The 21,698-nt window shown below is 37.8% G+C and overlaps 1 protein-coding gene across 4 annotated transcripts in view; it reads right to left on the bottom strand.

The window, feature by feature from the left end:
- The window catches only part of pax7a (paired box 7a), a 51,202-nt gene extending 29,733 nt beyond the window's left edge, over positions 1–21,469 (bottom strand). The window contains exons 1-4 of one of the 4 annotated variants that reach the window (XM_074643862.1): positions 20,981–21,466; positions 19,220–19,455; positions 18,266–18,395; positions 17,731–17,859 (exon numbers count right to left, since the gene is read on the bottom strand). In XM_074643862.1, the coding sequence (XP_074499963.1) occupies positions 17,731–17,859; positions 18,266–18,395; positions 19,220–19,455; positions 20,981–21,068 (583 nt within the window). In that variant the 5' untranslated portion in view covers positions 21,069–21,466. Of the gene's footprint in view, positions 1–17,730; positions 17,860–18,250; positions 18,396–19,219; positions 19,456–20,980 lie in introns of all 4 variants that reach the window. The other 3 variants (XM_074643852.1, XM_074643880.1, XM_074643871.1) reach the window with 3 other exon arrangements.
- Positions 21,470–21,698: the final 229 nt, after the last annotated feature.

The following is a 21,698-nucleotide window of genomic DNA, read 5'->3' on the forward strand; positions in this document are numbered from 1 at the left end:
AAGCAGAGAAACTCGGATTACAGCACACACAGAGGGAGGGGGATTTCATCCTCTGCTCAGGTAACGTTAGACATTATGGTACGACACCCGCAGTTTTTTATTGCGAGGGATCGCCTCGCTTCCCAGCATTGGACGGATGATGGGCTGCCACTAGACACAAGGCACTAGGCACCTGATTGGACGAACGCTCTCCCTCCGTGGGCTGCTGCTCCCAGTTTTCAAACCGGAACCAACATGGCGGCCCGTTTGTAAACTTTCTCCTCTTATATCACGAAAATAGTTCACCGAAATGTGTTTCTGAAAACACTTTATGCGATAAAATAAGCCAAGCAGTTGCTGAATCTGTCTTTATTTTGGATCGACAAAAGCTTAGTTTAAAAGTTCCTCGGAAGTTTCCAGAGACAGCGAGGGGCATCGGACGCCCGTGATTTACATGAAGTAGCCTAGACCTCAACTTTATGCAAATGAGGAGCGGCCAACGTGATGCCCAGTGTCTCGAATCGCGCCACCACGCTACCAGAATGCATTGCACGGCTCCTTTGACATTGACAATGAATGGGAAGCGTGGAAAGGACGAAGGCTCTGGACACGTACCTTATGAGCGCAGTGCAGAGCGGCGGCAATTAGCTAGCTAGTGGGGCACAACAGAGAGACTAGCATGCACTAAAAGGCAACCGGCTATGTAAACAAAGCAGAGAGAGACTCGGATTACAACACACACAGAGGGAGGGTGATTTCATTCTCTGCTCAGGTAGACATTACGCCACTAGCTAGCTACATCTTTACCTAGCAAATAGTTGATTGCTGCTATATTAATGCCCTAACTTTCAAATTGAGAACCTTCAACAGGTTAACAATGTTTAAATTGATGTCGTTGATTCTATACTAGAAATGATCTCTAAAGAGAACCACTAATTTCTTCCGCCCTGGTGTGACTTTGCTTTAATAATGCTTTAATTGTGACCAGACCTTTTAGCAGAGTTCTTGCTCTTGAAGGACTTGTGCTGCTAGTTAATAGTTTTAAGGTTACTACGAGGTTGAAAGCCTGCTGCTCCTCTGCTGACCCCGCAGACAGACTCCTCAGACTACAGGCAGATGGGATCCTCATCATCACCACAGTTTCCTCTAAACCCGTCCCCTCCTCTTATCGACCCCCTCCCCATCTCCTTCTCTTCTTCTCCCCCCCTCCCCAAACCCCTCGGACTCCTCCAGTCCTCCACCTTTACCCCCGAGACGCTGAGGTAATGCCGATTAAACAGACAGCTGTCCACTCAATGCCGGCAATTAGCCAAGTGATCTGTAAGGTTACAGATTTATGATACATGGGCTAACAACAGCAATAAACTGCATGTCTACCAGGTTGTTGAGAAATGTTGGCTAAATACGTGCATCTGTTTCTTTGAGTGAAAAACCTAAGGCCTTAAATGAAGCATTACAATAGTAGGTGTAAAAATCTATGACATTATCAAAAAAATGCTATAATTGGGTCCTTGTATGAATTACACCAAGAAAAAGGGTAAAAATGTGAATAAGCTTTATTCTGAAAATGGGTAAACTAAAAAACTAAAACTAAAAATGGGTGAATATCTATACTTCCAACGAGATTTCAATCAATAATGGGGAATAAAACAGTAAAATCCACCATTAAGACAAACAAAATAACAGAAATCAAACACTTTTTTCGCAAATGTAGACGATAAAATAGAAAGAAATTACTCTCTCTTTGTGCAAATAAAATGTAGTAATATAATAAAATAAACAGAAATGGTGGGTTTCTCTATTAGAAACATTTTAAAGAACATCCCTTTGCAGTGGTGCAGGTGTTTTATCCCTCATCTGTGACTCACCTGTGAGCCATATTAGCCTAAAGTTAAGTAGTGCTCATCTTAGTCAGACTGTCTGTGATATCATAACCCATGGCCTCAATATCAGCCATACCTTTGCAAACTATCCAAGACAGAGGGACAAAAACAGACAGGGCTTTGGCAGTGCAGCATTAGCTCATAATGGCTCATTTTGAAAAGCATATTAGTTCCAGCATAATTACAATCAGGCCTCACGCTCTGTGTTTTGCAGGCATTCACAGGACCAGCCTCTGAGCACCGAGTCACACCAGTTGACTGTGACTGACAGCAGATTTAGTTTAAAATGCTGTTTTTCCTCCCTCTTTTTTTCCCACAGGACAAAAATAACACCGCGTCTTTTCTCCCTATTTATGTTGACTTGTTTATTTTGTGCCTACCTTTTGTCGTAGTTGATACTGCAATTATACTTTTTGTCAGTCAGAGGGGGTGAATATCAAAAGGCCTAATTATGCAAACAGGCCTGTGATAAGAGGCATCTGCCTGAGATGGGATCTGCTATCTCTGACATGCATCTGTCTCTGTGCTGTCTTTGCTGCTCCAGGCCTGCATATAAACAGCCCTGCCTGTCCCCAGGACTGCATGCGATTCAACCACCAACACTGGAGTGGAGGGATGTTTCGGGGGCGCAGCAACATCAAATAACTAACAACTTCCCAATTTGCATTTTTCTGAGAATGGCGCGGCATCTCTGCTTAATGCACTTGCCTGTTCATCCCAAAGGGGTTGCCAAGTTAAAGGAGGCATGTGATTCAAGGCATTTACCGAAGGATGTATCTGAGATAGGAACCTTATGTGAATACAAGATAGACGACAGCGATAACCGGAATGGTTTAAAGACAAATTCTCTATGAATAATCTCCTCCTGTAGTTATCTCCCTTGCAAGTGGAAAACAAAAACAAAACTCTAAAAGTGAGCGTAGCCGCGGCATAATTGGAATATATATTAGATTAAAATATTCAGATCAACATACTAAACAATTTGTAAAAAAGACTGCATACGAGGCAAAATCAAGTTAACTGTTTACTTGGGTTTGGTGACGTGCCAAAATGCACCATCAATTTCCTCTGGTTGTCAGTGACCTTCTGTGGGCCGTAATTTGACATTTAGCTGAAATTGAATCTGGATGAGATGTGTAACTTTACATAAGGATATTAAAAAATCCACCATTTATCGGAAATAAAATCATTCTCAGTTCACCTTTATGGACAGATGTCATTGGATTCAGCTTTGTCTCATGCCTATCATGTCAATTACCAGTTTATAGCTGGTGGCCGAGAGCCAAGGGTACTTGTCCCAAAATCTATTTAAATCTAAATCAGATGTGAACAAGAGCTCTAAAACGTGTGTACAACCACAAGTTTTTAATTTACTTTTTAACATACGTTAAAAAGTTCAAACATACGAAACAACTTCCTGATGGAAATAGAAAAGGCCGCTTTGCTTTTGCCGCCAAACGCACAACCTCTCACTGCCAGCGTCAAGAGTTTTAGGCTCTTTTACGTCGACATTCCTCAGGAAAATACCAATACTTTTCTCCCCTTGTCTCTCGGACAGCATCGCATTCTTTAGAAAAGGAGTAAAGGGCTTGCAAAAGAGGAGAAAAAGGCAAGGGAGGAAGAAAGATGGGAGGCTGTATAATCTTTGGCTCTCACAACAAACAATTAGCCCCCTTTTCTGTGTTTGAGGTGGGGAGAAAGTGGGAGAGGGAGGGTGGGGGAGACACAAGAGAAAGCAGAGGAGACAGAGAGGGAGAAGCAGCGAGAGCGATGCTCTTTTATGGCTCTTGTCATATGGATGAAGGCGCGGCGCGTCCATGAGAGCGCACGCTCACCTTCAACAACAGGGCGTCCACTGGGCCTCCCGGCCTTTTCAGCCCAGAGAGACGAGCTCCTCGGGGGGCCATTAGAGCATGAATAGGGGCCTGACAGCCCTGTGCAGCTCCGCAGGGCATCCATAAACGCTGACATATTGACTCCCCATGCCTCTGCGCTGCCTGAGTGTGAAAGCGTGAAGGGCTTGAAGGGTGGGATTCTTTTCCTTTAATATGCTACTGACTAAAAACTAGGATATTAAACAATAAGATTGTTTGTTTTTAGGATAAACTTTGAGACAAATACTGTAGTTCTCTGGATTTTAATATATAAATTATTGTTTTTAAATACTTCTTTTGATGTAGATATCAGGGAAAATGCACTTCAGATAAACTTTGAGACAAATACTGTTGTCCTCCAGATTTTAATATATAAATTATTGTTTTGAAAATGCTTCTTTTGATGTACAGGGAAAATGCACTTTTAACAATTGCAAATATGTTAGTTTTCTTCATTCACACAATTTAAAATCCCACATTTTATGAGCATGTATGAATTTACTTGCTCAATTATCACATCATTTCCTAATGTGGCAGAACAAAGCCAGATTAGAAAGGAGCCACATGGACCCATAAAGACTTCAGAGGACACAAAATGTGGACCTTGTTAGGAAGACTGTCCTGTGACACTTCCCTCTCACTAAGACTGAGCTTTGCACCGGGTTTCCTCTTCTGTCGAGCAGAATGTCACCGCCTGAGCTCGAGTCTTTGCTAATTGAGGTCACAGCGAAAGTAATGAAATTAACAGAGAGCACAAGAAAGTAAAAAAAAAAAGGAGCCCATGGGGGTCTCTGCCAAATGGCACCGAAGCCAGAGCCTCGGTCCCCCAGCAAAAAGCTCTAAAAACCTACGCAGGAAATCAAACAGTAACGTCTCAGGGCTATGAGCCGAGGTCTCCTGGAGGAACAAATCATTTTCTCAACAAAGCCAAAGAGAGATTACTGGGCACAGTATAGGAATGCACAGCGGACATTTTTATGTGCCCAAGGGAAGTTTCCTAATTTTCTGGACAAGGCTGGGCAGCAAATATTGTGGAAAAGTTTGTGCGACATATAGAGGACACTTAGGAAGGAAAGAAGAGTTGTGAAGAATGATGGAAACTTTAATAAAAACTCAGGATTGACATGAATAAAGCCCCAAAAAACAATGCATATATTAAATTAATGGGCAGGTTTATCTTTTACAGAAAGAAATTACATTTTACTTGACTGTTTTTAGAGCTATTATTGGCTTTTGGCTACTGATTTATATGTCTGAATATTACTTTATTCCTGTTTTGAAACCTCAGAAAAATGGATCCATAATCTCCATATGCAATGTGAAATCATCAAAAAAATACTATTATATTATTATACTCCACTGTGTTATAGTGAACTCACAAACTGTTTCCTTTATATTCAACAATTTAATGAATATTGCCTCTAAAGAGCTTTTTTCTGGGCACAGTGAAGCATTCATTTCTGAGATCCCTCCATATTGAGGGCTTGTTATAATGTGGCACAGTAGCAAAGCTTTTTATACTGAGACTACATGTTCCCCAAGGAGAGAATGACTGACGATGCAGAAATAAGCCCATTAGTTGAAAATAGCGGACAACATTTCAAGTTGTTATTTTGTGGACGAGGACAGGAGCTCCACCCCACTGTTTGGACAACCGCTTACACATTTTAACTTGGTGGGAAAAAACACATTTCTGATTTGCAACACTTAGGGAACATGTTTATTGTCTTTGTGGTTGTGAAAAAAAAAAACATGCACAATTAAAACAAATGAATATTTCAGTGGTGAAGCAGATCAAGAGCATAAAATGTGAAATGTTCTGGCCCTAAGTAGCATAGGCTAATGGCGATTTTTAAACTAGCAGACCATGGTCAATGTTTCTCATTCATCACTGAGGGAGAGCACTGTGCTAAACGTAATTACTGTTGCACATTATGTGGGCTATTCCTGTATTGTAATAAAATTAGCCAGAAATGCCTTTTGTCTTTTCTAATGCAGCACCATGGTAACCAGAGGATGGTCATAATGCAACACACTGTCCTCGATCTGTGCCAGCTGTCAGAGTTTGACAACCTTAGGTGGCAAGGCGAATTGGAGGAAACTACATTTCTTTCAATAAATTACGTGGCTCTGACCTGCTCATCCATTGCGCAATTTAACATGGACGTAATACAGCTTGAGACGTACTGTATACTCATTTGTGTGACCCTTCAGCTTTATTGTTTGGCAGGATAACAATGGTTTAATCACCAAGACAAAGATCTGTTCCTGCCAAAGGTCCCGCTTATTATTACACTGTTCATCTTAAAATTTTTACCAAGATTACCTCAGACAGGCAGGAAATTCAATTACACTCTATAATTTATTTTATATTCCTCAAGCTAAAGAGAAACATCTTAAGAGTGGGCTTTAACATAACATTTAAATGCTACATTTAACCCAAACAGATTGTTGTAATGACAGGACTGCAACACTAAATTCAATCGGTTTTTTTACTGATTCAATTATAATCAATTATGACAATTAATATTTGTAAAATACAGAAGGGAAACAAATATAAGACTCTGTTAAATGTGAGCCTATATATTACCCAAACTAGCTTTCACAGAGTTTAAAAAAGAATCTATCAGATTCAGTAAAAAAAGACAGTGTTTAGTCCAATTGAACCATATATACAAGATGGTACTGATTTATCAGCTGTAAGATTATATTTGGATGAAATCAAAGAAGCAACTGCACACTAATACTTGTCTCCTGACCGATATGGCCTACATTAATATACTGAAGAATTACACAAATTAACAGGCCTTTGTCATTGTTTGACATTATCTGACAGCCGACAACAACATTTATGTTGTTTGGTAGATAACTTATTAGGCAAAATGACGACGATTTGTGGAATTACATGGTTAATTAGATACTGCTTAAAGCTGAAATTACTCTGAAAAACAGTCTGTCCCCTTTGGCGATGCACCTAGTCGAGACAAAAACAAAGACTCCACATTACATTTTACCTACAGCCTGATCAGTCTATGTTTGGGGCTTCTCCTCTCCGTCGTGCTCAGAATCATTTTATAGCTCGTTGACATTGTTATTGGTGCTTTCTGACAACAGGCAGCATTGTCTGTAGAGGTCAAGAGGTCAGTTAATTACGCTTGTTTATTGCAGCAAAATGATGGCAGCTTCTCTAATGACTGTTTTAGTGGATGTTACCTGAATTGAACTGGTTGTTGCCAGGAGGAAAGAGGTCCAAGAGGACATCTCAAAGCAATTAAATGAGATTTCTGTCAAATAACTATAGGTTTTTTCCCATTAAAACCTTTGAAACTAATCTCCCCCCGCTGAGAACACTTGTCTCTCCTCATGGCATGGCCGGGAATCAGCAGTGAGAGATAAATAAATGGCCTTTTAAAAAAACATTGGCCCTCTTGTCAAGACACATATCCACTCGAGAGCAGCAGCAGTCCACATGTCAACTCGTTCTTCTTCCCATTTCCTCTGCTCTCTTCGCTAAGACACTAATGAAGTAGAGGGACTGCAATCCCACAGGGCTAAGCAGAGCTCTGTCATCCCTGAGTGTTGTTTTCCCTCCGGACAGCCCCAGTCGGCGTCCACTATCCAAGGTAATACTCACCAATCAGGATTCATTACAACACCAAATCTATGAATGAAACTGCCCACTGCAAGCGAAATCCGCAACTAACACACACAACTGCCCGGGAGAAGAAACAGGCCTCCCCGGGACCCCCCTGCAAACTAAATTGGATTGCCAATACGGCCCACAGACGTTTGAGAAGTCGAGAAAAACAATGGAGCAGAAAATAAATACTCCAAAGCCACAATGATGGCTCCACTTGGTAAACTAACACAGTATTGATCGTCTTCTTCTTTTTTTTTTTTTGTTTGTTTAGAAAAGCCTCATCCCTGCTAATAGCTGTCTGAGAGTGTAATCTCTCCCTTGTCCTCCCCCTCCTCTCCTCCCTCTCCACATTCCCTATTATGTGGCTCCTTTCAGCGCGCCTCAAATAGTTTAGGTTCAGTGTCGCGCTGGGGTACGGGGCATGGGACCGGGGACCAATTGTTTGCTAATGTTGACACCTGCCAGAGCAGGCTTGGTCTATTTGGGGCCCGCCAAGCTGCAAACTGGATGCTCCCCCTCTTTAGCGAGATTAAGTGTGGGTTGCTGGGGTCACAAATCACTGGACTCCCTCTGATGTAGTGAGGCACAGAGCCAGAGACGGAGAGGACTAAAAGAGAAAGCTGGAGAGGGAGGGACAGGGGAGGGAAGAGGGATAAAGAGTGACAGTCTATTGTTTACTGAAAAGGAGGGGAATAATGTATCTTCTTGAGTGCGCGTAGCCAGTGTGCCCCATTCAAAAAAAAATCAACAGTGAATCCACGTCTGCAAAGCACACACAACAGTTTTCTGCCTTGCTTTTCTGTCTCCTTTTTGGGTGCATAAATGATCATATTTGAAAGTGATTTGTTTGGAATTCAGCGCAGGAACAGGAATTGTCACACACAGGTTGTGCAATTTCCACACCCAAAATATAACATTAGTAGACGGAGAAAATAGGATGCAAGGTGTTAAACTATCTGCTTTTATGAGGATTCACAAGACAGACTTTCTGTGGCTTGCATTTCACCAAATATACATCTGTTTCTATAACCTATAATTTCCTCAGAGAAAAGTCTAAGAAAAGTGCTCGTTTACCACAACATATATATCTTCTTTAAAGTTTTTTTTAAGCACACATATAGTGTAAAGCCCAGGGGGGAAAACCAGCGTGGCCATGACAGACAGTGCCCGGCTCCTCCTCCTCCTCCCTCCTTTCTTTGCAGATGTACATTAATGCAGAAAGAGGCAGAGATCTGAGCTGCAGCAGAAGCACCCTCGCTCCCTTTAAAACTGCTGCTGTCCAGCCTGATCGTGTCAGTTTGAAGGCCCCTATTCAAAAGTATTCATGCATCTGCCTTTGAGGCACAATAGCAGCTAGTTTATAAACTGTCTGCCCAGGCACCCAAAGGCTTTAGTTCTTATTGTTTTCAGCCCCTTAATAAACTTTTTGGAGGAGTTCATCAACTCGCCTGAATAGCCTATGCAGCAAGTCTCAAGACAGAAAATAACAGAAGGGCCTTTTCTCCTCCCTCTTCTTTCTCTCGTCCTTTTCTAGTGGCTGTTCATCTAACAATGGTGAGAGTAGGCTGTCAGACATCACAGGGCTTTTTTTGTACCAATACAAGAAGAAAAAAAATATTCAATAAAAGGAGAATGCGGCCTCTTAAAATGGGAATCGAAGACAATTGCATTTTCACATTTGCACAGGAGGTGTATAAGGTTATAACTCAAGCAGCACAAGAAGAAGTTAAAAAAGTTGTTTACAAAATTAAAATGTGCATCCATATATTTATATATAGCATCAATAATTAGCAGAAATTGTAGATAAAAATATTTAGATTAATTTTTTTTTTTTTAAATATCAAAATACTGTTGAGGTGAAAAAACAGAGAAAATTAATATAAAGATATTATTTTTCTCTTCTGAGTCTGTAAATTCAAAGATTGCCTGACACCTGTTAGACAGGCAGAAATGATGGGATGCAATAAAATTTAATTTTGGCTGTAAGCCATTAATCCACTGTTATACCTTTAAACTCTATGCAGAAAAAAAAAATTAGCCAAACTTAAAAGTCTTTAATAGATGTCTGCTCTAATTAATTTCATACCTAATTAAAGCAAGGCTACAGTCCATGCAGGCCGCCCTGTTTAGCCTGCTGGATGGCCATAATTGAAGTAATAGCGGAAAAAAAGGCCTGCTTAGAAAATAAAACCCCGCAGCGGTCCAATTCAACACCAGCAGCATCACCCTCCTCCTCCACCTCCACCATCTGACCCAAAAAGGCCTTATTGGCTGCCCTGGACCAACCACCTACTGTTTCCCACCGATGCACTCGGTGCGTTTTAACACCCTAATTAGATGTGACAAGTTCAACGAGCTGGTTTCAGAGGAGGAAAAGCCGGTCAGGTTATGATTTCCGAGTCAGACTCACAGGGGAATCTGTGGACAGCTGATTCCTGTCAGCCTCATTCATCTTCTTCCAGCCAATTAAACAGCACTGCTTACAAAGCGATGGCAATTTGGGGAATACATTAAACGCCTCAAGTGGAAATGTAAATGTTTGAGGTGCGATGTCAGTAGGCTGGTAACACTAACGTGGTAATAATAATAATAATAAAATGGTAAATTAATAATGATATTAATATAAAAATTGTAAAATAATAATAATAATAATAATAATAAAATGGTAAAATAATAATGATATTAATATCAAAATGTATAATAATAATATTAAAATAATTTAAAAAAATACTACTACTACTAATAGTAATTAAATGGTAAAAAAAAAATACAACTACTACTACTATTACTATTACTGCTCCTACTACTACTAATAATAATAATAATAATAATAATAATAATAATAATAATAATAATTTATGCTTGATTGAAAAAAAAAGACATTGTAATGGACTGGAGAATCTGCAGTGTATGCCTGTGTAGAGCACAATATCTGATGTTGAATTTGGAGTTGTTGATGCCACAAAAACAATAGTTAATATATAAGGTAAATAGAAAAGAATAGAAGAAATATTTCCAAGAATATCAACTGTCAACACTAAAAATATTTCCCAAAACATTGACCCTATTTCAACAAAAACACCACCACAAATATAATGAAATAAAAATGAGTAAAAAAAAATACCACATAACTAATTTGCCTCTAGAAGCATTAAATTCAGAATAAACTGAATTTTAAAAATTATATCAGAGCTATTTAGATCATCCATACTTTTGAGATGAATCACAACAAGAACAAATTATGTGGCAAATAAAACCCCAAAAATGAAGTTACACAAAATTCAGCTACGTAAAAAAAGGTACAATTTTGTTACTGATACCCCCACCTGTTGACATGAATGTGTGATGCACAGGAGAAGGCTATATATTGTGTGTGAGAGAAAGAGAGAAAGAGAAAGAAAGAGAGAGAGAGAGAGGAAGGAGGCAGTCAAACTTAAGCAAAGAGAAAAAAAGATGAGAAATGTGGATTTTCTATTTATTTAGGACTCCAGCCCTGCAGGCAGGATCCTGGAGCTCCATAGTGAAAATTGGCGGAATAAAACACAGAGAGAAATAAGAGACGTGCTGAAGCAGCCTACTGTTGTGACAGGATACCTGCAGGGCAACACTTCCTCTTTAATTTGTCTCGTATGGTTTGAGACCCCCAACCAGACATCCAATCCTCAGAGTCTGAGTAAGCCTACTGACTTTAATTCTCGATGGTGAAATTATATGCTATAATTAAATATCATATCATTTAAAAAAAAAATGCTCTGTGGCATATAGAGGCATCTTATCAACTTGGTCTTCATCTGCTTCGTCCTTGTTATCACATTAATAGTAACAACATCTAGAATGGGCCTATCAGCATTTGTGGGGGGAATTTGCAGGCTAAACAAAGGGCACCTATGGGCTTACAGCTTATATTCTGATATTTTAGAGCAGGAAATGTTAACCTTGAAATGCTACTATCTGCACTTAACAATGTGTGATCATAACCCCATAAATGAGGGGAGAAATTGAATCCTTTTAAGTTATTAAGCAGGAAAGGATTATAAACTCGTCTTTATAAATGAGCTAGAAATCCCCATGTCTTCCTCTGTACACTTTTAAATTTCCCACAAGAAGCTGGAGAGGAAAGATTGCCCCCTTTTCAAGAGCCCCACAAGAGATGGAAAAACCATTTTTGTGCCCAGATAGGGAGTCGTCCCACATGGTAAGAGCCACTTTAATTAATAGACAGCCTTGAGAGGTATCACTGTCAGCCTGGATAATGGTGGCAGAGCCAGTGTTTGTGCTTCCATGAATATTTCTGATGTGATCAAAGTCAAATGCCAGCACAGAATGAATTTAAGCCTACTCCATTTTTTTTCTTATTTAGCCCTAATGCTGCAGACACTTAAAGCTGCTGACACTCTCTGCAGTGTGGTAGGCCTACAAGCTTAAACTGCACTCCTTCAAATTGATGCATTACTCATTACTCATATAAGCAATGGACTTCATGTTATTATGTTGCACGGTTTGCTTCATGTTACCTTGCTGGAACCAATAGGCTAATTTGTTACACTGGTAGTATAGCTCTTCACCATAAAACATCTCAATGGGTCATTAAACGACCAATTAGACCACCATTTTTGAATTTTGAATACATTTTTCTCTCATCTTTAAGCCTTAAATATTGTGGAGATATCTGAATATTATGTCACCATTTCTCTCAGGTGGAATTTTATTTTATTTTTTCATCTTAAGCCTTAATTATTGTAGTGCAAAATGGATGAATGGAGAAAAAAAATGAACAGGTCTATTCTGCCCAGAGTGTCAACAAAAACTATGATTTTAGCCCATTAAATTATAAATTTGTTACACCAATAGAGGCCTATTGAGACTGACTGAGATACTGCAGTTACCTCAATTTAAAATAACTAATGTGCTCACTATTTTATCCAATGTTGTTATTATTTCTAGTATTATTGAGCAGCTGTTGTATGCTCCCAGAGACATGTCACCATGCCACTGTTTATTACAATCATTAGAGAAAGACTACAGATAGCTATCACTTATGACAACTAAACATCATCTTAAAACAAAACAAAAACTGTATTGAATACCCAGATGGTATGACAGCTAAAGGTGCAGAATAAACTAAAATATTTGAGCAAAGTGTAAAACACATTTGGCTCTATAAATATTTATTTTTAACATGGAAATGTCCAAAACAAAACTATGTTTATTATTATATGAATTGTTATATAACAAGCAGCCCTAAGATTATTATTATTGTATTACATTGTTATAAATTATTGAGTTATTGTTATTATTATTATAAATTATTATGAGTTATTATTTGTATTATTATTATTATAAATTAGTATGCGTTATTATTATTTTTTTATTAACTAAAATATTTGAGCAAAGTGTAAAACACACTTGGCTCTATAATATGTATTTTTAAAATGGAAATGTCCCAAAAAATAATATTTATTATTAATTTAATATTATTGTTTTTATATTATATATATATTATATATATTATTTAATATAATATTATAATATGAATTGTTATATAAGAAACAGCCCTAAGATTATTATTATTATATTATATTGTTATAAATTATTATGAGTTATTGTTATTATTATTTAACATTTTTATTTTTATTTTTTATTTTTATTTAATGTGGTGTCTTTCAGCTCCTGCCCCTCTATAAGGAGAAATGTAGGCCTACCGATGTAAATTCCAGTGAAATGTGGCTGGAGTGGCTGCAGGGACATGGAGGTTAATCCGAGTTTAATGCAGTGAAGCACAGCGCAGGGTCTGGGCTATGATGGGTATGTTATCTCTGCCCAACATTTGGGTCTCCCTCAATTTCCACCCAGCCAAATAGCTGCGAGAAAGTGCAGATGGAGTCACTCTCAATGCCTGAGGAAAAAACGTTATTAATAGCTAAATAACTTCCCCATACTTTCACTGAATCTCTCTCACACACTGTTCCAGATGGATTTGTTTGAAGTGGTCTCTCGCTTCATTCCCCTGTCCTTCTCATTCAGCACGGCTTTAGACCCGAAATATAGCTACATTATATTACCATACACTTAGAGACTGGCTGCGCGTGCGTGCGCTAAAGGAGTGTGTGTGTGCGTGTGTGTGTGTGTGTGTGTGTGTGTGTGTGTGTGTGTGTGTGTGTGTGTGTGTGTGTGTGCGTGGCCGTGCGTGCGTGCGTGTTTGTGACGTGGAGAGCGTGGAGGGGGGGGCAGCTTTTCACACTTTTCATCACTATAGGCTCAGTTTATCCTTAATAACAGCAGGAATTATTCTTTTTGTGTTTCTTTATTTTATTTTTTCATCTTAAGCCTTAATTATTGTAGTGCAAAAATGGATGAATGGAGAAAAAAAAATGAACAGGTCTACTCAGTGTCAACGAAAACTATGATTTTAGCCCATTAAAATATAAATGTGTTACACCAATAGAGGCCTACTGACTGAGATAACTGCAGTTACCTCACAGCTAATGAACTAAATGTAATTTAAAATAACTAATGTGCTCACTATTTTATCCAATGTTGATATTATTTATAGTATTATTGAGCAGCTGTTGTATATGCTCCCAGAAACATGTCATCATGTTTATTACAAACAGTAGAGAAAGACTACAGATAGCTATCACCTATGCCAACTAAAAAAGAAAAACATATTTTTTTGCATAATTGGTTGATGTATAAAGTAAATGAACACACTAAAAAACAGAAATTGAAAAAGGGAAATCTAGAGACAATTATGTTTCAAACAAAGTGTATAGGTCATGATTTACGCATCACATTCATTCCACTAAATATATATATATATTTAGCCTCCTTTTAGCCACCCCTAACCTGTATCTTTGGTCTGTGTGACATCCTCACACCTCTCTGTCACTTCCTCTCTCTGATGCTCGGAAATAATCCCACCTGACATCTGTTTAATTAGATTGAGGACCTGCAGGTAATCCTGCGATTTGCTGAAGTGTCCATCTCCTGTCTGCAGCTCATGTGACGGTCAGGTTGGTTTGTGTTAGTGTGGCAGATGATTCACCTTCTTCTCTCCCTCTGAGCGGTGTGGCGCAAAAACAAAAGGATGTCCAAGTTTGCACAGATGTGGCGCAACATTTTCCCCAAATTCCTTGCGCGTAATTAAACTTTGGCACAGAATTTAAAAAGACGCATATGACAAATTAAAGTGCTCAACAACTAATTTCTGCGCAAAACAGACCAAGATCTCCACTCAGGTGATCAACAATTATCAGAATAAAAAAGAGCCAATATACAGCAGCGTGAAAAGGTGGAACTATATTCTCCCAAACTCCTGAATGAACTTCCTATAGAGATTCTAGAATGCACTTCCTATAGAGATTCTAGAATGCACTTCCTATAGAGATACGATCATCTAACTCTGTATCCTCTTTTATAAAACTTTTGAAAACACATTTTTTTTTAGGATAGCATTCCTATAAGTAGAAAGGTATAAATATATGTATGTATACATCCGTTTCTGGACGCATGTGTACATTTATACACATTTATGTATATATACTGTATATTTGTTTTATCAACTTGTCCTACCATTTTACCACTTCTATTATTATTCATATGTTCTGTGGTGTTCTGTCTTAGCAGTTACCATATCTTTTACTTTATTTATCTGCTTTTATTGTCTTGTGAAGCACTCTGTAACATCTCTTTTGAGAAGTGCTATAAAAATAAATGTATTATTATTATTATTATTATAATTATTATTATTATTATCGGAGCATATATACAGCTGAGTTTGGTTGGTTTATAGCTTCCAACTACATCCGTCTCAGAAATATAACAGTTGACTCCCAGCAACAAAATGAAATTTACAATATTGTAATATGGTTTAACAGTTTGAATACACGTTCAATAAAGCTAGATTAGAGCTGGGATAAATCCGTGATGTAACCTTCTGAGAAAATCAAATACAAGGGGCCTAATAAACAAATAGATAAATAAATAAAGTCTTAAAAATCTGGATAAGTAAACGACAAAAAAAAAAAAATCTCATGAATTTTGTGCCCTGGGCGAGCCACTGTGAGCTCCGCTCAGAGATGAAAGTGAAAAGAAATAAAAGGCTGTATTTAATCTGCTTTAAAACCCCTCTCCACATAAGAGCTGCGCTTCAGACTCGCAGAGTGAGCGGCTGATTGGGGATAAATACATTTCTTACCATGCCTAGGAGCTATTACACCCGGCACGAACACAGACACCTATTCAGCAACCAGCGTCTCCAGCGCTTACTCTAATAAGTATTAACATTATTAAGTGCCATCCGGATGCCGGTAGAATAAACTGCTTTACGCACACATGCAGGGTGCGTCTCTTTTTATAGAAACGTAATTGAGTCCCAATTTAAAACACAAGAAAAAAAAAACAGAAGCAGGAACATTATGTAGATATGTTGTACCAACAGTAGACAGTCAGTATAATAATGCAATGATAATGTAGTTAACACTAGCTGCTGAACCATAATCATGGCACCTTATGACACTTTATGATCCATTTATTTGTCTACATTTTGATTTGAATGTTTTTATGTTTGATTTTAATATGATATACGCACTGTCACTGACCTAGTACTTTTTAAATCTAAACTCAATACTTTTTTATTTAGATTGGCTTTTAATACCTAGTAGCCCATGCAGTGACATTTTTCCTGTGCTTTTTATGCACCTTTTTATGATTTTATGATATGTTGTGATTTTATTCCTGTTATTTCTTGATGTTAATGTAAAGCACTTTGGGTACCTTTTGGTTATTGTAAAGGGCTATACAAATACATTTTGATTGATTGACTGATTGATTGATTAATGTTTGCTTTTACTGCCAAGAGCTGCTAAACTGTTTTTCGTTTTTTTCCATGACAATGACAATAAAGTCTCTATTCTATTCTATAATGTAGTTAACACTTTACAAGTCAAACTATATCACATTACGCACAGTTTTTACGCGGCACATTTGTGCGTAACGAGCAGCTCATTTATAGCCAGCAGCTTTTACAAACCATCTATATGGACACTTGAAACATTTCCACCAAAAATTGTGACATTTTTTTTCTCCTAACATTACTGCGTTAGTGGTGTGAAGGAAAAAGGACCGTTTTCACGCTATCAACTGATTCTTCTCCATTATATAAAATTACAAAACTATCTAGCAGCGGGGCGCACTGAATAATTCATCTCCTTTTATGTCTCTGCTCGCCCTTTGTCCAAAGTTTTCTCTCTCTTTTACCCGATGTGTTTGAATGAGAATGGAGGAGTCCACATACTCTCCTGCTTTCCAGGATTTGCTTTTGTACCTCGGACTCTTCCTCTAGAAAAGGCTCAATGGATGAGGAGGGTTTGCTCATGAAGTTCATCTTCAAGTTTGAAAATTTTTTGGCAAGTGTGTTTTTTGAGGATAAAAAAAGGGGAGGCTTTTTGTGAACTCTTATCTAAACTCCCATTCACTCATATTTGATCATCAAAAGAGCCGTTTTGAAAGCATTTTTTTCACTCCACAGCAAAAAAAAACAGTGAAGAACTAAACATAATGTGACAATAAAATAATATATGACAATAAAATCAGGATTTCATCTTGTAAAATCAAATAACTTAGAATAAGACAAATCTTCTAATTTAAAGTAATTCCTTCTTATTACCTAATTTCATCTTGTAAAATTAAATTAAATCTCACATTTTCTAATTTAAAGTTATTCCTTCCAAACTCCCCCATGCGTTATTTATCAAGTGTACTATTATATTTGATTTGTAAAAAATATATATAAAATATGCTTCAAAGATATTATACACCACACTACATTTAAGGCTATTATAAAGCTTATAAATACTATTGATAAACACTGAGAGCGAATACCTGCGTCAAAGCTTTATTCTCCCCTCCTCGCAGCTAATTACTGATAGAGCAAATAATAATATGAACATTGATTTCCACTTTAACTGACAAGTGGTGAAATGTCAGCGAGCTGACATCGATTGTGAAATGGGTCAACTGTCAGCTGTCGTTTAGAGGTCGTTAAATGACTGAATGAATGAATGAGGAGGAATTCGCTACACAAATTAATTTTCTGCAGTTAAATACCTTCTGCCAAGGCTCTCGTAAATAATTGAGTGAATGAACAACTGCTGGCTCGGAGTTAAAAGCAGGAATAAATTCTCTGCGTTTAGCTGCAGATAGGATGTGGGACTATTTCCCAAGAGGAAAGTAAAGTCCCTGTTTACAAGGCTGTAATTTACCCTAATAATAATAATAATAATAATAATAATAATGATAATTTGTTATTTCAGACATATGCAAAAGGGCCATATAGTTTCTGCTGTTAACTTACATTTATCACCGAGGATGCCATCGATGCTATGCTTTGTTTTCTTTTCTCCATCTTCATCCTTCTTATCACAGTCATCCTCGTCATCTTTTTTGCCAAATCGGGCCCTCAAAACGCGGCTGATGGAGCTCACTAATGGCAACAAAAAGGTAAATGGGTGATTAGCTCTAAAACCCATAAAAGAACCATATGTAATCCTATCATACATTTTTTTTAGGACAAAAAAAAAAAAAAAGCACAGGAAAAGTTTTACATAAAAAATAAAATTCTATATTATTAAAGGAAAAATAAAACTATAAATAAATGCAACAATGAAAATTAACTATCGACACTAAAGGCACATTTTCCCAATAGAGTGATATTTTTTTCTGGGTCACACACAGCTGTAGGTGTGCTTCCTGCTACACTCAAACATGTTATTATTATCAGTAACGGGCTTAAAACATGTTGGATTCAAAGTGATGCTCAGAAGTGATGCTGCAGTGTTCGCTCGTAATAAGGAAAAAAAAAAAGTGCAGCTTACCAGATGAAGCCTCACCTGAAGGAACTGTGCTTCTGTCGCACACCCCGTCCTTCAGCAGCTTATCCCGGATCTCCCAGCTGAACATGCCGGGGTTTTCTCTCTTGTACTCCTCGATCCGCTTCTCCACGTCAGGAGTTGCCACCTGCTTTAGGTTGGAAATGGTGTGTAAAGGGAAGAAATTTCAGTTTTAATTGAGAGGCATTTTTTAGAGATGAATAATAATATAAACGAAATATTTAACACCACTGGAAAACTAGTTTAATACATATAATTTAAACAAATACAAATACTATAATGAAAACAGATGCCCTTTATTTAGTATTAAATATATACAATAATCAATCAATCCTGAGCACATAGACTATAAAATTGAAATTATAGGAATTGGTTTCTCAGTGTTTTTAATTTCTTTCTTTTTTTGTAGATTATTTATTATTATTATTTCTTATATTATTATTTAAGAAGAACAAAATATCAGCTGCAAAGTTTGTTATAAGATCAGTAAGGATGTTACAGGTGGGCTGTAATGTAAATATAATTACACATTTTAGGAGCCATAAGTCACTGGTTAGATAAAGTTAGAGTTACAAAAAAAAAAGTCTTGATGTCTGGTCTTGATCAGAATCAGAATCAGAATCAGAATGTTGTGTATTGCCAGGTGTATGAGGTATACACTAGGAATTTGCTTTGGTTTTGTTGGTGCAAGTCAAACAGTATAATAATAACAAAATAATAGATAAAAACGTTAGAATAAAATAAGAATAAAAAAAATTTAAATTCTACCGATATACAATTTACAAAATAAGTTATAAACAAAAATAAACATGATATAAACAGATAGTGCAAATTGATTAATGCATTGATCGTGCACCTCCATCGTGTTGTAATACAACATGCAGGTTTGAGCTCACTCAGGTGTCCAGCAGTGACCCCCCACAGACCCAGGTGTGTTCATGGACCTCCACTCACCCTGGGCTTGCTGCCTCCTATGGCTCCTGGACGGATGGATCCGGTCTCCTGGTATCTGCAGAGGATCTTGGAGACGCATCCGTGAGAGACTCTGAGTTGTCGCGAGATGACGCAGGGTCTGATCCCGTGGTGGGCCATCTCCACTATCTTGTGTCGGATGTGGTTTGGCAGCGGCCTCCCGTTGATGAACACACCGCCGAGCTGGTTCACTCTGCCCTGGCCCAGAGGAGTGGACACTATACACAATAATAAACAACAACAAAGTCTCAAAAACAAAACAAACGACAACAACCTGTTCTGTAACATGTCCACTTCACTGTGAGCTATAGATGGAGAGGCATTTTTTTTTTTAGAAATGAACAAAAACTGTGATCCTAAAAAAATATAGGTTACAAAACAGATACTGAAAATAAAAGACAAAACTGTAAAATATGCATTAATGGTAATATTATAGAGACCAACCATTAAAAGGTCTGAACGACACTATATAAACGAAATATTTAACACCACTGGAAAACTAGTTTAATACATATAAAAACATACAAATACTGTAATGGAAACAGATGATTCAATATGATTCAGCTCCTGTTGAACAGTGGCGTTGTTTGCTGTGTTACTGACTTTTTAATGGTGCGCAGTTTACGCACATTATCATATTAGACATTTTCAAGAGCGCGTCGTGCCAGATTCATCCAGCGTCAGTTTCTGTGTATCCGAGGACACTTCAGCATCCAATTTCACATTCAAGAGACACTAAAGAGGGCGACACTTCCAGACCTTGATTATTCCTAGTCATGCTGTACAAATATTGATGTGATCCTTTGAGTCGTCTCTTTGCTGTGTGTGTGTGTTATTGCCATTTGCAGCAGCAGGACACTTGAACAAATCCCCTCGGCTCGAGGAACTCGCGAGCTACGTGGTTTTTGTACATTTCAGTCCAGAGCACTTGAGCACGAACTGGGCTGTAATGGGAAAACTGTTCCCATAAATGCATGCAAATACAAAGTGATCTTTTTTTCCGCCCCATATGTTCAGACGACTTGAGTGTGGGCATCGAAGTTTTTCAGAAAAAAAAATTACCAATTAGATTGCTTTTTTTTTTTTTTTTTTTGGTGTGTGTGTGTGTCTAACAAATGAAGCTGGACTAATATAAATGTCTCTTAAAATAATAATAATAATAATAATAAACAGCTGCTTATTCTGTCATCTCAAGTATTATGGAGATAAATTAATGTCAGGCTGGTTTAAATTTGAGTACAAAGAATAATACAAAATAAAAACATTTTCTGGGCCTATAATTATTATTAATACAATGTCTCTATATAAAGCATCAAAAAACATAAAATAAGAAAATAAAAATTGCATTTCATACAAATATTTCAGAGTGATTCTATATAATAAGTTGTAATTACTGAGAGATGTTTAAACACAAATAATCACTTACAAATAAATATATTCTATTCACATAAATTAATAAAAATATTATAATATTAGGCTGAATAAAAACACACGTAATATAATGTATTTAAAAAGGTTGTGGCACGAGCTGTTCTGCAACTATAATTCACTTCTGATTCAGGTTGTTAACTTTAATCATCACTGACTGGAGGTCGCATTTGTTCACCCATGCACCTTTTTTTATTTCCCAGCGTGTGTGAGACTATATCACGCTGACAGAGTGGAGGACTGATGAGTTTTGTCACACATGCAGCACAAGTTCAAACACATGAAACACAGACAGGTTGTTGTGATGTCTCTTACCTTCCAGAGGGAAGCCGGTTCTCGGGTAGTTTTGGCCCGGAGCAGGGCGCATCATCCGAGGCATCGTTCCTGGCAGTGCAGCCATCATCTGGCCGGTTGGACGAACCACAAAACGGACTCCAGTCCAAAGTCAAAAAACGGGATGTCTTCAAAAATGATCAATATGATGCTCAGTCTGCTGTCAAATCCCAAATCCCAACTGGACGAGCCCTTCTTCCACCAGGGGAAAAATAAGTGATGCTCTCCTCGATGAACGTGCCAAAATATATATAAATATATATATTTAAAAAAAATAACAGCTGCTACAAATAAAATATAAATCCCTTTTACACAGGGACGCCTGCAAAAAATGGAGCGCTTAAAGTTGTGTTATCTGAGTTGGAGGAATAAATGTTATTCTTTTTTCCCCTTGGTGTAGTTTTAGGTTCAGTATAATGTCTGCTGGCTGGTTGGAAGTAGTTTAAGTGGACAACTTTGGTGCATGTCGTAGGAGGAGACAGAGGAGCGCTCCCATAGGCTGCCTGGCCTTTCTTTTATGGATGAAAGAGAGTGGGTTTAGCCAGCAGAGCACCGACCAATCACAGACACACACTCTCCACTTTTAATTCACTGATGCCTCTCTCATGAGACCACATACACCAGAAAAAGCATTTCAAAATGTTATTATATCTAAATGTTATTCTATAAAGTCAAAAATGGGTCTGCTTTCCCTGACATT

Source organism: Sebastes fasciatus, chromosome 1, assembly GCF_043250625.1.
Source record: "Sebastes fasciatus isolate fSebFas1 chromosome 1, fSebFas1.pri, whole genome shotgun sequence".
In the NCBI taxonomy this organism is placed as follows: domain Eukaryota; kingdom Metazoa; phylum Chordata; class Actinopteri; order Perciformes; family Sebastidae; genus Sebastes; species Sebastes fasciatus.